Genomic DNA, 21,117 nt, shown 5'->3' on the forward strand with positions numbered 1-21,117 from the left:
ACACACACCAGTTGAAGATTTACTTGATTTGTTGGTGCAGTAGATACCACTGTGAAAAAAACTGTGTATAAATATGGTGTTAAAAAAAATCATGTGTAAAACACTGTGTAACACACAGTACAGAGTTCTCTGTGTATTGCATGGTACACCATACACCAAAGAACAGTGGAATCCACATACTGCCATACACCCTGTGTTACTCTGTCTTTGTTGTGTCAGGCGTCCATCTCTCCAGGAAGGCACGGCGGATGCTACCAGGAATCTGCTGGTGGGTCCTGATCAGGCTTTCCACTCCTTCCCGCGCCTGTCAAGGGTCAGAGTTGAAAGGTTAAAACTAATAAGGCCTTTGGGTAATTTCACTGCAGATGTTTATCATCTTGTCATCAATATACATAAAACTACTACAACTTAGTACCTCTGAATTTCACTGTACAGTATGTCCTCCCCACCAAAAAAACAAAAACAAACAACAACAACAATCAGATTCTGCATTGATAACTTTCAAAATGATTAAACAATCTGAATACTATTTCAAGGTATGAAACTGTCACTTCTTAATACAGTATCTACATTTTGCAGAAAACCCCATTCCACTTGGCTAAGAGGTCACATAGAAATGTTGACTTTGTAAAGGCATGTCAAGTTTAGCACTTAGATGCTCTTGGAACTGTGTGAACAGAATGGACAGAACTTGGAGGGAAGGGATTCCTGACATGCTCTACAAAGATCTTCATTTCTCTTTGACCGCTGCAGAAAATCGGATGGGGTCTTCCATAAAGTATAGGTAAGTTATAGTTTCATACCCTGAAACAGCATTCACATTGTTTAATCATTTTGAAAGTTACAGTGTGTATCAATGCGAAATCTGATTGTATCTTTTTTCCCTAAAAATTGTAGGCCTATTTGTATTGCTTTACCAGTTCACTAGTTATTGTTGTGGAAAGTCCGATTGTATTTTATTATTATTATTATTATTATTTTTATTTTTATTTATTATTATTATTATTATTATTATTTTTTTTTTTTTTTTTTGGGGGGGGGGGGGGAGACATACTGTATAATATGCAATGTTGGAGAAAGACCTGGGGCCCGTTGCATAAAAGTTACAATTATGGTAATTTTGCCATTCAATGGTAACTTCCATGGAATTCTTGATGTTGATTGGCTGTTGAGTATTGTTACCATGGTAGTTGCCATTGGATGGCAAAGTTACCATAATTGTAACTTTTATGCAACGGGCCCCAGATGGAACTGGCTACATTCATCATTTATGCACATAATCACACACACACACACAAAACCAAATTGCCAATGTGAAAGGGAAAAGGAACTTCACTTCTCAAATGTTTTGCAAGTGTACGAACCAGTGATGGATTTAGCACCCAAAAGGACTTTGAAAAGACCGTCAATGAAACAAATAATCTCATATGTGACCCTACATCACAAAACCAACAATAATTTGCCAGACATGGATTTCTAGTTAAGGGCAGATTCTAAAAGAGTAAACTCTAAGCTTTAAAATGATGAATAACCCAATTCAAATGGACTCCCCTAACCTATCTAAATACTGGAAAGAAAGCACACTCTGGAAAAGCTTGAACCGAGAAAAGAGGCTCTGAAGTACAGGGTCTATTCAAACCCTTAATCTTTACCAAGCCGTGCTAGCTGTGTGATGAAAGGGACAAAACACAAGATGTAAACCACCGGAGCGACAACAATGAAGGGATTATCAGATTAAGCTGAAATTGAGCATGTTCTATCAACACATTCTGTCCATGTCTAATGCCAACTTTCAAAGCAGTAGCATTATCCTTTCAAAAGTTATTAGACTTGAAAGTGAAGAGTGTGCAAATGATTTCAAGAAATTAAAAGGGGCCTCTAAGACATACCTGATCATTCTACTCTCCCCCAAAAAGGGTTGTAGAAAAACTGGTGAGAACAGGTCTTCCCATTCATGTTATGATCCTAAACTGAAGAATAATGTAGAAAAAGTATAACTCTTTCAAAAAATATGAAAATCTCAAGACTGACTCGATTGACCCATTTCACCTTTTTGAGTCCTCACGTAAAATCAAGGGGTGTAACTTTTTGTTAGTTTTGTGATGCACAGTTACATATGAACAATTTGGTATACATGAGACACCCCCCCTCCCCTCCCGGATTGGAGCAGATGTCTGGATACTGTCAAGAAAAAAGAGATTACCTAATCCCAATGACCTCATGGCCTTCAACAGCAACTGATCAATCGTCACACATGAGTGAGCCCTCTAACAATGCTACTATTAAAAAAGGCAGGGTGAATTGCCTGGGCAAATAAAGAGTTAACCCGCTGAGGACGGACTGACTTTGCTAAAATACGCATTTCCCATAGACACCTGTCCGAGTAGTCTATTAAGGACTCATCTTCAACAGGTTGAGGTAGGGGAAATCCCTATTGCTGTAATGTGTATGTTTTTGAATGTAATAATATGTATTTATGGTAAACTAACACCCCATATTTCTCTTTTATTACTCACTTTTTGCACAATGTCATCGACACTCATGTCAGGTGTCACCTTTATGGGAGCTCCAATGTAGGTCCTGTGGAAAAAAAACAAATAACAAATGTGAAAACTTGTTGTGTCTGGAACTACTAAAGTTTTGTGGATTGCTCAAAATTATATTTTTAGTTTCAGTACATTACTACTGAATGGGGAAAAACCCAAGTAATACATTTTATTGAGAAGATGGAATCACAGAAACAGAAAGTGAAATTAAAGATAATAAAAAGTTTTGGTACTTCAAAAGTTTCCCTGAATTTCCTTGTCTTGGTTTGTGTTTCATGTTAAAGTACGTTGTCTGTGAGAATTACTTGCCCCAAAGTGCTCTCATGTCTTAGTAATCATGCAATAATGGTTTCATACCAGAGCCGTCGCCGTACAGCGTCGATAAATATTGTACGAAACCACTGACTGCGACCAGCAGCCCCGTACGCATAGCGTAATGGGGCTTTGCATTGTAACATTCAGGATCATGACAGAATTAGTATCGCGGGTAAATGTCAATTTAAAATCCCAAAATTTCTTCGATTTGAAGACTTAACAATTGAGTTGAAGTATTGAAAACGGGCTTCGAACAACGTTTGGTTCTGCCAATAGTCCCTTTCTTTTTGAATTGATGACTGAATGTGACTCGGTCGAGAGGACCTTGGAAAAGCTACATACACCATGGACCGATGCATACACTGACTACTACCGCCAGCGCATGTGCACACAAACATCTTATCCGTTGATATGGGATTTGAAATTTGTGCGCATGTGATGTGTTCGCATGCACTGGCTGTAGTATTCAGTGTACATGGTTGTATGTAGCTCTCCCAAGGTCCTCTCGGCCGAGTCACATTCAGTCATCAATTCGAACAGAAAGGGACTATAGGCAGAACCAAACGTTGCCCGAAGCCTGTTTTCAATACTTCACCTTTATTGGTAAGTCTTCAAATTGAAGAATTTTTGGGATTTTAAGTTAACATTTATCCCGCGATACTAAATCTGTCATGATCCTGAATGCTACAATGCGAAGCCCGATTACGCTATGCGTATGGGACTGCTGGTCGCTATGCGTATGGGGCTACTGGTCGCAGTTAATTGCATGATTACAAAGACATGAGAGCACTTTGGGGCGAGTAAGTCTCACAGTGTTAGTTATATGAAAGGTACTTTAACCTGAAACACAAACTAAGACAAGGAAATTTTTGAGGTACCAAAACTTTTTATTATCTTTAACTAACAATGAGCTTGCTATGATGTACATCAAGATAGCTTATCTTTATTTCTTTTTATCTGTCTGCTTGTCTGTCTCTTTCTCCTTGTTGAAACATCAAATTTTACTTCAATATACCTGAGCTTAACCGGAAACCCTCCATAGATTGGAACCAGTGGGGCCCTAGTCTTCTCGTACAGCCACCTGAGGATGCCCCGGCCCAGCCTGGGTGTGCGGAATGCTTCGCGGCAGTTTTGAGTAAAGACTGGAATGATAGGCTAGCGGGCAAAGAGAAGAAGGATGCACATACTAAAGCTTGTGTGTGGTGAATTCATCTGCAATACTCGACTTACACTAGTTTATATTTGAATGGATAAATACTGTATACACTATATACTTTGCATTGGATGCTATTTGGAAAAATGATAACGCACAAAAATATCAACTTTAATCCTGTCATGAAAGCGAGGAGCGTGCCTGAATTTCTTCATCCATTACACTCCACAATAGCAAATTTAACCACTTGCTAAAACGTTGGGAAGTCCCGATTTGCAAAAGAATTAGACTCATTAAATATATGATGTATACAGTACTACATGCTAATGAAAGGAGCTCAGTGAGTCAATGTGAGTTCCAGGGCATGCAAAGGGTCAATCTACCTGGTACGGATGAAATAATTTCATACATCAAAATTATGAGGAATATGACATTATACACACCACTACACACAAAAGGTGTCACTGATGAATTGGCAATGTGGTATACATGGTAGTGAATAAGACTCTTAACTTTCAAACAGAGGTGCCAAGTTCAAATCCTGCCAAGTACCCAAGTTCTTGAAAAAAGTGTTCTCCCCCACCATGTCCCTCTTGACCTAGGTGTACGGACGAGTACCTGGCAATGCTAGGGTAATGAAAAATGGCAGGGCCCTCTGGTAGTGCAGAGGAAACACTGAAGAGGTTCCCCTGGATAAAGAAGACCTCATATCAATTACTATTTCTCTTACCCATGGCTGCACACTAACCCAATTTTTCTACTGGTCTGACCTGTCTGTCAGACCAGTTAGGTACCCAGTTTTTCCAGTTTTTACTGGTCCATTCCTGAAAAAGTTAATGGTCCGACCCTGATTTTTACTGGTTAGGGACTATCGGACCAGTGCTAGTGTGCAGCGTTGTCTTACCACTTGAGATTCCTTGGCAACGATGGCAAAACCTTTCCTTTGGTACCACAAGAGGGGGTAGTTGCTGTCGCTGAAGTACGCCTCCCTTGTTCCGCCAGGAGCTATCGCCATAAGGTTACCTTCCTTCAGAATCCGTACACACTCCTCTCGGCTTCCAGTTGTCACGGCAAAGATTCGCCATAGCAACTTTAATCCTGCAAATGTGTAGATCTTATTTTTTATTCACTTTTTTAAGAAAAGGAGGAAATGATTTTGAATTTTGTTACGACACACACATTCACTCCATGTACAATACACATCGTTTATAAACCTTAACTTTCATTGGAATGTTGGAAACAGTAGTGAGAGAGCTGTATTTTTTACAAGGTATGACATAGCCAATACTTACGTATATTTTGGCTATGCCTATGTACAAACGTATGTGTGTGTGTGTGTGTGTGTGTGTGTGTGTGTGTACAACTGTATATGTATGCAGGTATTGGCCACACAATACACAATGTAGAAGTCAATAACCCTTGAACAACCTGCTTACCACTGGTTCTTAATCCCCATAAAATACTGTCTTGCTGATAAATTTGTGGTCGGCCTAGAAGCCGAAATATGCACGTTTATACATTTGTAGTAAAACTAGAAATGTCGCTACAGCGACTGGTTATACCCCCGCCAAACAACATTTCATATTAAAAGCTTTGGTCAAAACAACATTTGATAAGCTTTGGTCAAAAAACTGAGGAAGTAGTTAAATCCGCAAGATCTTTCCTTGATCTTCTGCCATTAATATGCCGTTACCATGGCAATGTACTTTCGGGTACTGTCGAAAAATGCGTCTTGCACATCTACAACCAAAGGCACACATCTGTACCAAGTTTCATGGAAATTGGACAAAAACTGAGGAAGTAGTTTGCAACACAAAATCTTCCATCATTTTGGCTCATAATATGTGAGCTGTTACCATGGCAACATACTTTTTGTCACTGTCAAGAAATGTGTCATGCTGACCTATATCCTAAGACAAACATTCAATATGAATTCCATGAGAATTGGAAGAACACTGATGAAGCAGTTTTGCCATGAATCATTTTGCCCTATATTTTACCAATAACATGCCGTTACCATGGCAACGCACTTTTTGCCACTGCGGAAATATGTGTCTTGCACATTAACATATTCAGATGAACATCTGTACCTAATTTCATAAAAATTGATCAAAAACTGTGGGAGGAGTTCGCGACGCAAGATTTGTACCCATTTTTGCCCATGATATGCCGTTACCATGGCAACGTACTTTTGGGTACTGTCAAAAAATACGTCTTGCACATCTACAACCCAAGGCACACATCTGTGCCAAGTTTTATGGGAATCGGTTGAAAACTGAGGAAGTAGTTCGCGACGCAAGATTTGTACCCATTTTTGCCCATAATATGCCGTTACCATGGCAACGTACTTTTGGGTACTGTCAAAAAATACGTCTTGCACATCTACAACCCAAGGCACACATCTGTGCCAAGTTTTATAGGAATCGGTTGAAAACTGAGGAAGTAGTTCGTGACGCAAGATTTGCAACGGACCGACCGCCCGACCGCCCGACCGACCGTCCGCTGATTCCTATATACCCCCTTCAAACTTCGTTTGGCGGGGGTATAATAATCACGACTAATAGATCACAGAATCTGCATTCATCACTGAAGAAGGAAATAATGTGTCCGGCACCAATTGGGCAGAGGCATAAAAGCAACAACTACACTGTAATTCAAAGCCAACCTGTGTGCAAAATATCAAACCCTGTATGTTGTGACAGTCTCAAATCTTTGGACTGCCTGCTCTACTTCAAACAGCAACAGCAAAGATTACAGATAAGTGCTTGCTGCATCCAAAGTCCTTTGGCATGTATGTACAACAATCAAACACTGCAAACAACAAGGAATGCAGATATACATGTAAACAAATCCACAGCCACACCCCCAAATAAGACCAACATGCCTGAAGTATGTCAAATTTGTTTATGTTCAACATGCACTTTGTCAAGACATGTACGCAGTGGTACTGTTTTATCAATGAGTACAATACGTACTCTTGGGCATGTATATTCTCACTATTACACTATGTACAGTTGTACCTGGTACATCAAAACCTTCTCAAGTGAAAACTAAAGAAAGAGTACGACTTCTAATACTTCTATATGAAAAAAGCAAAACAAAAACAAAAATATATGGAATGTCACTTTGTGGTGTCAATTTAATTTTTCATAGGAAATATACACAAGAGCAACCAGGGCCCCATTTCATAAAACTTCTGATCAATAACAAGTTGCAATGGTTGATATATTCAAGGCACTGAAGTCCTCGCATCTGATTGGCTGAGAGCAAATTTGTCATAGAAATGTCGTAGTTGTTATCGATAACATATTTTATGAAACGGGATCCAGGTTTCTGGTTCAAGTCTCCTAGCTGCAGCTGTTGCCCTCCTCTAGAGGTAAGGCCTCCTCCCCTGTCTAGTCCCTTGGAGGGGATTAAAGCCATAGGTTGCTTGCTTACCATAGATAGGCCTACACTGCTTTCTTAGTGGCCACATATGCTGTAAAGTAAATCACGATACAAAATACAGTGTACTACAAAAATGATAAGACTACCACCCAGCGCTTTTACAACGTAAAGATAATATTGTGAGCGCCATATATTTAGCCAGTCTAATTTTTCTCGAATTGGGGATTTGCATCAATTTTGTGAGTGGTTAGATTTGTGATAGTGGGGTACAGCAATGGACGAGAAAATGTACTTGTGCAAGTCACATTCATGCTTGGATCTGAGTAAATATGTTCATGTGTTGCTACTTGTATAAATCTAAGCACCTACTTTATAACTTTTGGCTTGTTTCATTGCAAGGATATCTGAAAATGAAATGAGCAGCACCCTAAATAGTGAATCCAGTTTTTGACTTACGCTTGTAATTTCACACATATAGAGGACAACAATACTACTTTCTATAATATTATTATTCTGATTGAAAAGCACTATTATTGATCTGTAGAAGACCATTATTACTGATTCAATTTCACACAAGGAGCAATACTGAGACCACAGAAATTATACAGAAGAATACAATATTTGGCTTCTTGCCAAAACCTTTGCGAGTTAATAATCAAATAAGATTTTTGTTGTATGAGGGTCCTAGTCATAATCAAGATGCAGGCTAAGTTAACAAACTGCAGAAAAAACAAAGCATTAATATCTAATCAACTTTAAGGCAAAGATTAAGTTGTCTAGGTATTGACTGTCTGAGGTCAGAATGACCAGATAATATTTTGGCAAGTGCAGGGGTAGCACCACTGACAGACAAGAACCTATATGTGACCCTGCACCACAAAACAAACAAAAAGTCGCCAGACATGGATTTTTAGTTAAAGGGCAGATTCTGAAAGAGCAGACTCTAAGCATTAAAATGATGTATAACTCGATTCAAATGGACTCTCCTAACCTATCTAAATATTGGAAAGAAAACGCACAGTCTGGAAAAGTGTGAACCGAGAAAAGAGGCTCTGAAGTACACGGTCTATCTGTCTATTCAAGCGCTTAATCTTTACAAAAACCGTGCTAGCTGTGTGATGAATGGGACAAAAAACAGGATGTAAACCACTGGAGCAGCAACAATGAAGAAATTATCAGATTAAATTGAAATTGAGCATGTCCCATTAACACATTCTGTCCATAATTAATGCCAACTTTCAAAGCAGTAGCATTATCCCTTCAAAAGTTATCAGACTTGAAAGTTAAGAGTGTGCAAAGGGTTATCAAGAAATGAAAAGGGACCTCTAAGACGTACCTGATCTCACTACTCTACAAAAGAAAGGTTGTAGAAAAACTACCGAAAATGCACTTTCCCAGTCATTTTATGATCCCAAACTTAAGAATAATGTAGAAGAAGGATAGCTCTTCAATGAAATATGAAAAACTAAATATTGACTTGGTTGATGTGTTTCACCTTTTTTGAGTCCTTACGTGAAATCAAGGGGTGCGACTTTTTGTTCGTTTTGTGATGCACAGTCACATAATGTATGTAGTCTTGGTCAATGCAGTTTTTTTTTTCTTAATTTTGAAAAACAAACAAAACAAAACAAATCTTGCCACAGACAGGGTCCAACAAATTTGAGGGTCCTACAAATGCCACCTACAGCATATTGGTCAATGCACATGATGATTTCACCCTATGATTTTCATAATCACCCTTCCATTACCTCGTAATTCATATCTCATTGTGGTCTAATTTATCACACCACCATTTACCCTCTGCATGCCATATTAATTTCCTGTCCGTAGGTTTGTGTGCGATATTTGTGCACTTTTGACTTATTGACACAGAAAGGGTTAAAGGAAATGCTGAGCTAATGAACTGAGCAAGCCATATCATACAGTTTGTAGGTATAATATTCTGTGAAATGGGACTTGGAAGACAATTTGTGCTGGATTTGGCAATTGAGAACTACAATGAGAGAATGAAAAAGAAATATTATCAGTTTTCAAGAGAAAAATTTGAATAGCAATTTTCCACCATCCCGAAGATTTGCGGAAAAGATATTGCAAAGTACACTAGCTATGCAGTAAGGATACCTGGTCCACTAACCTGGTTCTACAAAGTAAAGCTACCTCAAATGAAGATGAACATCTTGGTTCATATAGACATAGCATCTCTATATACAGGTGGCCAGTATTTAAAAGGCAAGTTTGGCCATACAAGTATGCTCTCTGATATCAGTCGTGACTGATTGGACCTCTAGATTGAAACCAATAATGACCAGATGACCAACAGCTACTGACTCAGAGGTTTTCATTTGGACTTTTGCTATATGGCCTGGCCACAGTTCAAGAAACTTTCTGTGAACCCAGCAGTGCTTTGCCAACATCATCTAATTTCACAAAGTAGAAGTGCTTATAAAACATACGGTGTATGTGACCAGCTACAACAAAAGGATCCGAAAGTCGAGGGAGGTCTATCTTCCAGAAATGACATGACATTATTCCCTTTGCACTTTTCCGCTTAAATTTCATATATAAAAACACTCATAAAAGAACTCGGTTGAGGAAATATTGAGGATTTTATGAGAGCATGCTGATTGGTCTGGGAAATCAGTGCTTCGAGAAAACGCCTTCAAAGTTTTCTTTCCGACACGATCGTGATCAAGGAGAGGTAAGACAGTTTTCACCTCTTGACAATACCAAGGTCCACTCATAGCAACCTGCGCGATGTTCATTCAAGCTTAGCGCAGCGGTCTACGCACGACCAATCAATAACCAGGATGCCATGCACTAACCAGTTGCTAGGGGCTGAGTCTACAATCTATCTGCGGCGCTAAATCCAAATCTTTGGACATGTTTCTGTTCCATTGAAAGACACAAATCATGGCCCAGAAAAATTTTTATTTCTTGCCTTTCCTTTAATCATTTAGCTTTGAAATTTTGGCAGATGATAGACAAAACATTAGACTACAACATTACACCATCAACAGAAATTTGATGGTTTTGACCGACTTTGATGGTTTTGACCGACTTTGATGATATGACTTCAAACTCGATTTTCTCTGCTCAGCTATCAGCGACTTTCGGATCCTTGCAGTGATAAGGGTCCTCATTCCAAATCCATCCTGGCCTGTGGACGATTTGGTACTATGAAGTACTTACCATGCAGCTTGTAGACGAACCGATCGGCGACCGTGTAGACAGCTCGCTGGTGCCAGATCCTGATCTTGGAAATGATGAAGTACACATCGATGGGAATGGTGCCATGGTAGTAGGCGAGGATGGCCCGCCCTCTTTGGGGAGCTTCTGGGTACCATGCAGCTCAAAACCTGAAAGAGATACAGTGTATTAAACAGGGATGATAGTTAGAATTAAAGAGGGTCTGAAATATCTACATGAAGCTACTTCGTACACCAAAGGGCCAGAACTTTGATACTACTAGAGCTTGAATCCAGGTTTGGTCTGAAAACTGGCATCCCTAATTACACAAGGAAGGAAATTTATGGATTAAAACTGGCGAAAAGCAGAGCACGAGCTCAGTAACCTAATGGCTGGGCACTGGGTGAGTACAAATCAAGTTACAGTATGACAATTCATTAAAACTGAGTGGTAGCTTTGAGAGTAGTAGTACAGTGGACTCCCGTTATAACGAAGTCCTCGGGACCAGCAGTTTTCTTTCGTTATAACGAAATTTCGTTATAACCGAATGAATAAACAATAAAAATACATAGAGTTGATAATGTTGCGGCCCTAAATTTTATTTCGTTGTAACCGGAATTTCGTTATAACCGTGTTCGTTATAACGGGAGTGCACTGTAGCAGCAAAGAGATCCAAGAGGACCTCTGAATATGATTTGAATTTCTATTGAGATTCTGATCCATTTTCTCTTTGTCCACACTTTTCCACAATTTGCTTTTCTCATAACTGGAGATTCCCAATGATCATGGGACGCTACAGGAGATGTGATGAAATGCATACTACACATCACATTAGAAGAGGGTAAGTGCTATTTTAAATCACATGCTTAGAATACATCAAGAGAATTTGAAGGAGTTCCTTGTAATTATTATTTCAAAACCCAAAGAATAAATAGGAAAAAGTGAAGGAAAACAGAATGGAGATACAAAGATAGATAGAGAGAGATAAACATAGAGATAGAGATAGAGATAGAGATAGAGATAGAGATAGAGATAGAGATAGAGATAGAGATAGAGATAGAGATAGAGATAGAGATAGAGATAGAGATAGAGATAGAGATAGAGATAGAGATAGAGATAGAGATAGAGATAGAGATAGAGAGAGAGAGAGAGAGAGAGAGAGAGAGAGAGAGAGAGAGAGAGAGAGAGAGAGAGAGAGAGAGAGAGAGAGAGAGAGAGGTAGCGGTAGCGGTAGCGGTAGCGGTAGCGGTAGCGGTAGCGGTAGCGGTAGCGGTAGCGGTAGCGGTAGCGGTAGCGGTAGCGGTAGCGGTAGCGGTAGCGGTAGCGGTAGCGGTAGCGGTAGCGGTAGCGGTAGCGGTAGCGGTAGCGGTAGCGGTGGAGGTGGAGGTGGAGGTGGAGGTGGAGGTGGAGGTGGAGGTGGAGGTGGAGGTGGAGGTGGAGGTGGAGGTGGAGGTGGAGGTGGGAGGTGAGGTGGAGGTGGAGGTGGAGGTGGAGGTGGAGGTGGGAGGTGGAGGTGGAGGGGAGGTGGAGGTGGGGGAGGTGGAGGTGGAGGTGGAGGTGGAGGTGGAGGTGGAGGTGGAGGTGGAGGTGGAGGTGGAGATGGAGATGGAGATGGAGATGGAGATGGAGATGGAGATGGAGATGGAGATAGAGATAGAGATAGAGACAGAGACAGAATAGAGATAGAGATAGAGATAGAGATAGAGATAGAGATAGAGACAGAGATAGAGATAGAGATAGAGATAGATAAATAGATAGATAGATAAATAAAGATAGATAGACAGATAGATAGATAAATAGATAGATAGATAGATAGATATGGGGGGGGGGTAGAAACACTGGACATTGACAGGCAGATACAGGTTAGGGACTGCAACTTGAGAAATCTTACAGAATGCATTCCAGAAGAGCACAGATATTATATATTTTGTTCTTGTTTTTTAATTTTTTTGCTTATTGCCAAAGATATGATTCTGTAAAGATGGTGAATACTTAAAGGTGTTTATAATGCCTTACAAGGCAATTAATCCATTTGTGTGGATTTTCCCAACATCTACAGATCTGTACAACCTCACCTACCATCAGTAAGTACAATGTAGAATTCAAAGGGACCAGTGGGAATGCTTCGACTTATGTGAATGTGACATGTATATGCACCCTACACAAAAGAATTAACACGTTTGTATCCATCTGGGTATTATTTTTCTTTGAGTTAGCCAATTTTTCAACTTGTGCGAGATTCACGTAGGCCAGGTTGTCTGTTTGTTGCTTTTGCGTTTAGTGCCTATTCAACACGAGACATCCTCCTTTTCAGTGGGGTGGCTGTTCATATTGTTTTTCAAGTGGAAATTTAACACAATCCACACAAACATTTAGCATAACTTTTAGGGGGGTCTCTTGAAGGGGGTCTTTTGGTCATGAGCTTATAATGTGAGAAGCTATTTCACTAGCACTTACTTGATAACCCCCGAAATCTAGCATAAAGTAAAGTTTGATGAGACATTCCGGCATAGCAATGCCACAGTGTAGCATGAAGATCATAGTGATGCAATGTGAATTGGGAGGACCAGTATGATCTCTACACAAGGATAGTGAGCGTCAGGCCATGCTTGAAGATGTGTGCGACAACAACAAAATGTCAGGTGTGCTTTTTTGTTTTTGGGCCCAGGGATGCATAGTCAGGTTTAAAGGGGCATTCCAGACGATTTTCATAATTTCATATCATGTGATACATAAATCGATTTGTGGAATTTATTGAGATTCTTGAGCAGAGAAACAATACTTTGAAAAACCTTAAACAAATTACACTGAACAGTGTCGATGACATAGGAGCCTCACATATTTCAGAAATGTGGCAGCATAATTCCATTACAACACCACTTGCTTGCAAGTTCACCTGTGTATAATCTATGCATGCCTTCTTCTTTTGTTCCGCTTCCTTGAGCCCCAACTCATGCATTCTTATGATGAGGCTGCCATGTCATCATCCTTGTTCATTGCAATTTGTTATAATTTCGAAAACATTCTTATCCTTCGTCCCAATCACTATAAATTCTGAAACTCTGTACCCCGTATAACTAATTTATAGTTGTTATGTAAAAATCTGAAAATCATCTTGAGGTCTCCTTTAACCCTCCTAGTTTCATCAAGCAAAGTGTTTTTACACAATGTCAGCAACGCTATGAAGTAGTGGTATTAGGATGATTAATGAATTTACCAAACCAAATCTTTCCGAGCAAGTCCCAAGCCCAGACGACGTTGTTCCGCGCCCTCTCGTAGACCTCCGCGGTGTAGACCCCGGAGGTGTAGTCTTCATTGATTTTGTTCCAGAATTGGTAGAGGTGAACGTAGAAGGAGCTGATGTAGAGGAACCCCAGCACCAGCAGCGGTATGATGTTCAGGACAACTACCACAAGGAGAGTTTTCAGAACCACCCAGTATATCAGCCACAGCGAAGTCAGGATGAGGTTGATAGCAAAGCTAAATCCCTCACCACTGCCGAGAATAATGAAGAAAAAGGAAACTTGTGTTCAGAGCCCAAATGTTGCGAATTAAAAAGGAAATTTTTCTTCACAGAAAAAGTAACCCTTTTCATCCAGAAGACTCTTAAATTCCTAATAAAACCACAGACAATGAAATAAAGGTGGGGGAATTTGGGTATAGTGGAACCTTGTTATGAAGAGGTCAGTGTTTGTAACAAAATCCTCTAACAGGATGATTTTGTAGGTCCCAACTCTTCATATTCCTTTGTTTTTATACCCTGATAAAGTGAAAAACCTGATATAACAAGGTACATGTTACATGTAATTGTTGTTTTTATGTCTCATTATAGAAAGGTCTCCCTGTTTATATGTTTCCAGGACATGAGGTGGCATGCAGTTAAAAGGAAAATAAAAACAACTTTAACATTCTCTGTCTAATCTCACTGCCATGCTGATTTTGTAAATTCGACTCCTGATTAAATTTCTTGGAAATGCGAGCATAGTATAAAAACTCAATTATACCAGTAACAGAATCATCAAAAAAATAAATGCCACAAAGACTGTAACAAACTTGCAGTTTATACAATGGGTTAAACCCAATGTTTGAAAATATTTTCTCAGAATATTTTTGTGTAATAACATGCCTTTGGTCATCAAAAAATCTTTTGTGAATGTCACATAAACACAGTTTTATCTTCTCATTGACCAAAAATGAAATTAATTAATGCAAAGAAAAAGGAACTCTTGTATGAACACTTTTTGAGGAGTGGCTGCTTGAACTAAAAGCAAGATTTTGGAGACCAATGACAACAAAAACTGGATGATCTCTGTTCTGAGATCAGCTTTACCTGGTTCCGTTCAAGACCAACTGGTCTGCATCCAAACTGCCACAACTGGTTTCAGAAGTGCATTGCTGCGAATCCATACTAGCACAGAGGCAAACTCTCAGGTGGCAGGCAGCTGTGCTTCACAGGATAAGGAACAAACTGGTTCGGCCGCGACACCGTCGACTGGACTGGTCCAAAATGGAGGGAAGGGTTAGCTACAGTTTACTCCATCAAATCCCAGCACTTCGCACACTTTGGCTGTCTCTGGCTAGCACTGTATACCATGTCGTTGCAAAACACACTTGAATGCCAAGGTGCAGCCTCACTGTATACATGTAGCAGTCTAAACAGTGCAAACTCTGACACGGTGACTGCTACATTGTTGTTCTCTGGCAAAGTTTAAGCTTTCAAAATCAGTCTGAGCTGATAAACAATCTCTTGATCCAGTCTGTGGACAATCCAGATACCATTTTTGGTATGTTGTTATCTGTAATGGACAGACATGATAGCCTTATCAAAATCCACCTGTAGATTGTAGATTCAACATTAAACAAGTCCTTGTACTTATTAACATACATTGTAGGCTGATCCTTTACGACTCACTACAACTTTGGCACTGACAATCAGCTAATCTTTTAAACTTTTACGAAATGTTTGTTTAATTTGTCAAACAACATAAACTTTGACCATGCACCCTTCCCATGATGCCCTTTGCTTGTATTGATCACTTTACTGAGGCTTTTATCACAGTTCCCAGCTCACAGCTACAGGTGAATGTGATAAGAGGAAGATATAGGCACTGATTCTAGCAGTTCATGCAAGTGAGCACTTCCGTCTACCTAAACTCAATTTGAACAACCTCGTCTTAAAGTTTGTTCCGCCAGCTCTTTTGGTCAAAGGGGAATGCAACATGAATACAAAATGTGTGGATTGAGTGAATGCAAAAATAGTAGCAGAATACATCAACTGAGTTTGAGGAAAATTGGACAATCTGTTCAAAAGTTATGATTTTTTTTTTCTTTTAAGTTTTCGTACAGCCAGTGAGCCACTGCTGGATTAGAACATGAAGACTAAATATTCGTGATATATATATACAACAATTTGTGATGACACAGTTGGGTAAGAATATTTAAGCTTCATAAATGTACAAGAAATCAAAGAGAATCAACATATTTTTGTTTTTAAGTGTATGAGTACTTGGCTTATACATTGTAGCTCTTTCAGAAGGTAGGGGGAATTATCTACAACATACATGTAAACCGTATGCTACAACGTAGTATTAAACAAGTGCAAGGACTGTGTATTTTATATATATATATATATATATGAAATTTTTTGAATTTTTACAGTATTTTAAGTTTTATTTTATTTCATTTTATTTATTTATTTTTTTTTTGGTACAGTTGTCCAATGTGACATCACATATCATTGTAATCTTCTTATCAAGCAGTTGTGGGGCAGAAACTTTATAAATTATTCATATCTTTTGAATGGATGGTCCAATTTTCTAAACGTCATTGATGTGTAGACATTACAATAAATGATTGCTGAATTCACTCAATCCACTGTTTTTGGGTTTCCGTCCCCTTTAAATGCTGTAAAACGAGTTCTGCACCTATAAAAAAAGATAACTTACATTGTACACTGCAAGCAGATTTATCATGCCAAATGAAGCACAGTATGTCATACAAAATTGTAGGTGGCCTACAGTACCTCATGACAACAAGCCAATACATAATTCCACTTTGCACATGAGCAGAAAAAGATCTCCTGTAACAAGCATCTTCGTTATAACTGATTATTTCGCATCTGTGATGCAATAGTTATTCATGGAATCCTTATACAGGGCCGGGGAGCCAAGAGGTGGGGGGGGGGGGGGGGGTGGGCCCCCCACTTTTTTTTTTTTTGCACCATGCATACATTTGTAGGAATACATAGGGTGTCACCACTTTGGCCCCCCCCCCCCTTTGTTTTGTTTTGTTTTGATTTTACTTCGGAAGTGGCACTAGAGGTAGAAAGAAACCTTGAAGCATGGTGCACCATAAGTTGTGCTGAAGCCTTTTTTTTTTTTTTGCTTGTTAGCTGATGAAACCTAGAAGTGCCTCCCCATCCACCCCCCCCCCCACTTTTGAAAACGGGGTACCAGTGGTAATATATATGCCATGATTTTAAATTTCTTATACTGACAGCAATGATGTATCAATTAAACCCTAGTATCTGGCAATATCAATAGAATAAGAAACTTTGATAATACATTCAATTCAAAACAATGAAGGTTTAACAAGCTGGGGGTGGTTGTCCTGTAATATGGGGTGCTGTTAAATATTAAGACAGAATATTTAGATTTCAACAGGTATCTGGCAGTTTACATTTTCGCCCACTGGCCATCCCCCTCCCCCTTTACATCTTTGGGGTCGCACGGTCCAAATGCACATGTTCCCTATAATCTTTGGTAAAGGGGCTCTTTCTCGCTTGACAAAATCTGGTCCAAGAATTAAAAAAAAAAAAGACGGCTGCACCATATTTGACTTTTCATCCAGAGACTTTTTATAAAGAGGAAATCCGCCCCACAAGTAAACTCTAAATGAAAGAGAAAAAAAAATCCCTACAAAAGGTTCCAGAAATGACAAAAATAGAATAAAAAATAAGAAACAACATTTTGAAATTTCACAATTTTTCAGAAAACATTTCTTCACCAGCCCTTATGAATATTTAAATGAGCCAGTTAATGATGTCTTTCCCTCACAATTTTTTTTGTGTATAATGTTATGTATGGAATTTGAAAAAATATATATTTTCAAAAATATGAAGTTTGGAAAAAGTTGTTATTTCTAGCTACAGTATTTCAGGTAAGACGGTACATTCCAATACCAAAATATATCAGAGTTTAACATGTGTGCCTTTTTTATTTTGGGTGGTTTTAAGACAAGTTTTATATTCATACAGTTGAAATACGAGATTTTTGTCAATTCTGTACATAAAATGAATAAGAAATTGTGAGAGCATAAGAACATCACCTTGCTGATTTGAATATTCAAAATGACTGGACAAGACATGTTTTCTACAAAATTTTGAAATTTCAGAATGTCATCAAGTGAAGAGTTTGTTTGCAAAAACCGATAAGTCCATATTTGCCAAATGGAGATATTTGCGATTAAAGTTCAAGAAAAATAAAGAGAATACTAAGAATATTTTGCTTCTTTTGACCATAACTTCAAAAATATACTTTTATATGTAGTGACCGTTATATCATTTAAATGGTATTATTTTGTACTTTTGACAGAGATCGTACTTCAAAATCTTCAAAAATGGACTTATCGGCTTTTGCAAACAAACCCTTCAAGTGTAGATGTAACTTCCTTATAACTTTCTATCTGATTTAATAATTTTTGCAGTGTTCTGCAGAGAATTTTATCCTCTTTCTTACAAAGTTGATAAAATTCTGGAGTGACTTTATTTTCTTTAAAAGACCGGTGGTGTTTTTCTATTCCCCTTTCTCCTTGTTCTTTTGGAGACTTCTGAGAAATTTCAAATTTAGGGGGTCAAAACATTTGTATCCTAGACTATACCCTTTGTTGCCCCTTAATTTCATCCCATTTTAAGAACAAATATGGCACCACTTGAGATACATTAATAGCATATTCAGTATACTGAAGCTTACAGTACGTTTATCAGGCTGCAGACTTTCAAATTGCGCTTCTTAGAACAAGATTTACCGGTACCAAATGTTAATTTCAGTTTATGTTACAAGATCTTCCTTTTTTGTTGTATTTCTTATGAGTTCTGAAATTCCATTTTGAATGCAAGAGAACTCTTCATAACAGCTTACCTCTTATGAGTGGGGGGAGGGGTGGTGGCATCTTGTTAAGGGTTGGAATTAAAGCTCATGTGGCTCACCTGAAGCTGAAATAGGGCATGCATTGAGTAGTGTTCGGATTTTTTTTTGTGGGGGGGGGGGGGATTACGTCAAAGGTAAGAAAAGAATATAAAATGGAGGTTCAGAAATTTTGGCAGTCATCATAGCAGTCCTGAGATTGAAGGGGGGGGGGGGCGGTTGAAAGGGCTGGAATGAACATTAATGGGAATGAACATTAAAATCTTTACAAATTCTGGATTGAGTGAATAATGCAATATTTTATCAGTAAAACACATCGATAAAAGTTTGAGGAAAGTTAGACAATATGTGACCCGTTACAACAAAAAGGTCCTAAAGTAGCGCACGGTCGAAGCCGTGAAAATCGAGTTTGAAGTCAGAGCATTAAAATTGGTAAAAACTTACGATTTTCTGATTTTGATATATTATTGGAGTCTAACATGTCTTCTCTCATCTGTCGAAATTTTGAAGCAAAATGATCAAAGGAAAGATTAAAAAATAGCGTTTTTCTGAGCCATATTTTTTGGCGTTTCAACGAAGCAGAAACTGGTTCGAAAATTTGGATTGAGCGCCACAGATAGGTTCCGCCCCTAACAACGACCAGAGTGATCTCATTGGGCAGTTTGCTGCTTGCTGCTAACCGAAGCGTGAAGCTCGCACACTGCCCAGTCGACTGGTGCGTGCGGGCGGGGTGCGCTATGATCAGCCGCTTCTCACATCCTGGTCTCTGATTGGTTGGTGAGGAAACCGCCGACGCTGATGTGCTTGAATGAACTCTTCGGGGGTTGCTAGGGCTTACCTTCTATTGTCCAGAGGTGAAAACTGACTTGCGTGTCCCTTGATCGCGATTGCGTCGAAAGGAAGACTTTTAGGGCGCTTTTCTCGAAACAGTGATTTTCCAGACGTCTCGACATGCTCTCTTTTAAACGTCGATATCTCCGCAGCCAATTATTTTTGTAAAATGTGTTATATATCAATTTAAAGCAGAAAGATTAGGGGATTATATCATGCAATTTTCAAATAATCGACTTCGCCCGACTTTAGGATCATTTTGTTGTAGCGGGTCACATATTATGTATCTGTGTAGTCACTGCTTGATGAGAAGACTAAGGCTACAACATAACAGTTTATGATGTCACATGCACAGAATGATAAGGAAAATAAAACAAGAATTCCACAAATTGTCATTTTGGGGGAAAAAAGGACATATTTCGACTTGTTTATACTGACTTATGTTTATAAGGGTGACATTATTCCTCCTGCCATCTGAAAGAGGCCAGTCAAGTGCTCTTTATCAACATTTATCATGTGAGAAAAGTGAAAATATTTTGAATTTTCTGTATTTTCTTGTAGATTTTAAAGGGTGTGTACAGTTCTGGTCGAGGTGAGGATTTAGCATCAATGTTCTGCAAGATATTCAGAAACCACTCTATGAGATGTCAAAGAGCATGCAATTCTATGTGGTATCAAAGGCTTATTTGATGAAAATCGGTTTGGGAATGGCTGAGATATCCAGAAACAAGGTGAAACAAATAGATCCTCATAAAAGGTACGACCTGTCGCCTTTTATTATCATCACTTTTTTGGATATCTCAGCCATTTGAAAACCAATTTTCATCAAATTAACATTGAATCCATCTTAAAATTACATGCTCTTTCATATTTCATAAGAGGTTTCTCATTATCTCACTTAGGAATGTTCAAAACATGAATCCCCACCTCAACCAGTACTGTACAGTCCCTTTGATCGTTCGGTTCTAAAGATGTGACGTTGTCATTGGTCATTGCAAGTTGTAGCAGTCTTCGTCTTCCCATCTAGTGATGACGGCACTGAAACCTTCAGAAATTCATAACACGAACAGCAAAATTGAAGGCTTTAGAGGTTATTACTTTAGGTCTACATGGGTAATAACCAGAAAGAAAGAGAGGGAGGGATGCCCTCAGATCAGGCCACCTCCCTGCTCAGATGCAGACTCAGTCAGTAACTCACTCACGTCACGCCGCCATGCCATACACTGCACTGTCAGTGTCAATCCGAGTGTCAAGCAATCATCCCCGTCAACTGTATGTGATCGGCTAGCGCTGCCGCACGCAGTGGCCAGTGAGCTGCTGCTACACGCTACCAGTACCATCTCCAGTTGTCTTGCGTGCAATCGACGACGGGGCCCATGTCGACGTCGACCTCGCCCGCCGTGAAGTGCACCGCGATTGGTTGGTGTTGTTGCTTCTTTCGATGTGATGCGACGCGACGATCGATGAGAAGAAGGCTACCGCATAAATCTAGCTAGATGAGCTACGATCATGGACCTTGAACGAGCGATCGGCGAAGCCCGAGAGGAGAAACAAA

At 39.3% G+C, this 21,117-nt stretch overlaps 1 protein-coding gene across 1 annotated transcript; it reads right to left on the bottom strand.

Moving 5' to 3' along the window:
- Window positions 1-71: 71 nt before the first annotated feature.
- LOC140234288 (DGAT1/2-independent enzyme synthesizing storage lipids-like) lies at window positions 72-15,172 on the bottom strand. Its single transcript, XM_072314348.1, is given in 8 exon segments — window positions 72-304; window positions 2,517-2,580; window positions 3,877-4,016; window positions 4,919-5,112; window positions 10,591-10,713; window positions 10,716-10,757; window positions 13,805-14,082; window positions 14,918-15,172. Coding segments are annotated over 8 exon segments (1,026 nt in total). The 5' UTR covers window positions 14,995-15,172; the 3' UTR covers window positions 72-196.
- Between the last annotated feature and the right edge of the window lie 5,945 nt (window positions 15,173-21,117).

The sequence above is a fragment of the Diadema setosum genome, chromosome 10 (genome assembly GCF_964275005.1).
Source record: "Diadema setosum chromosome 10, eeDiaSeto1, whole genome shotgun sequence".
In the NCBI taxonomy this organism is placed as follows: domain Eukaryota; kingdom Metazoa; phylum Echinodermata; class Echinoidea; order Diadematoida; family Diadematidae; genus Diadema; species Diadema setosum.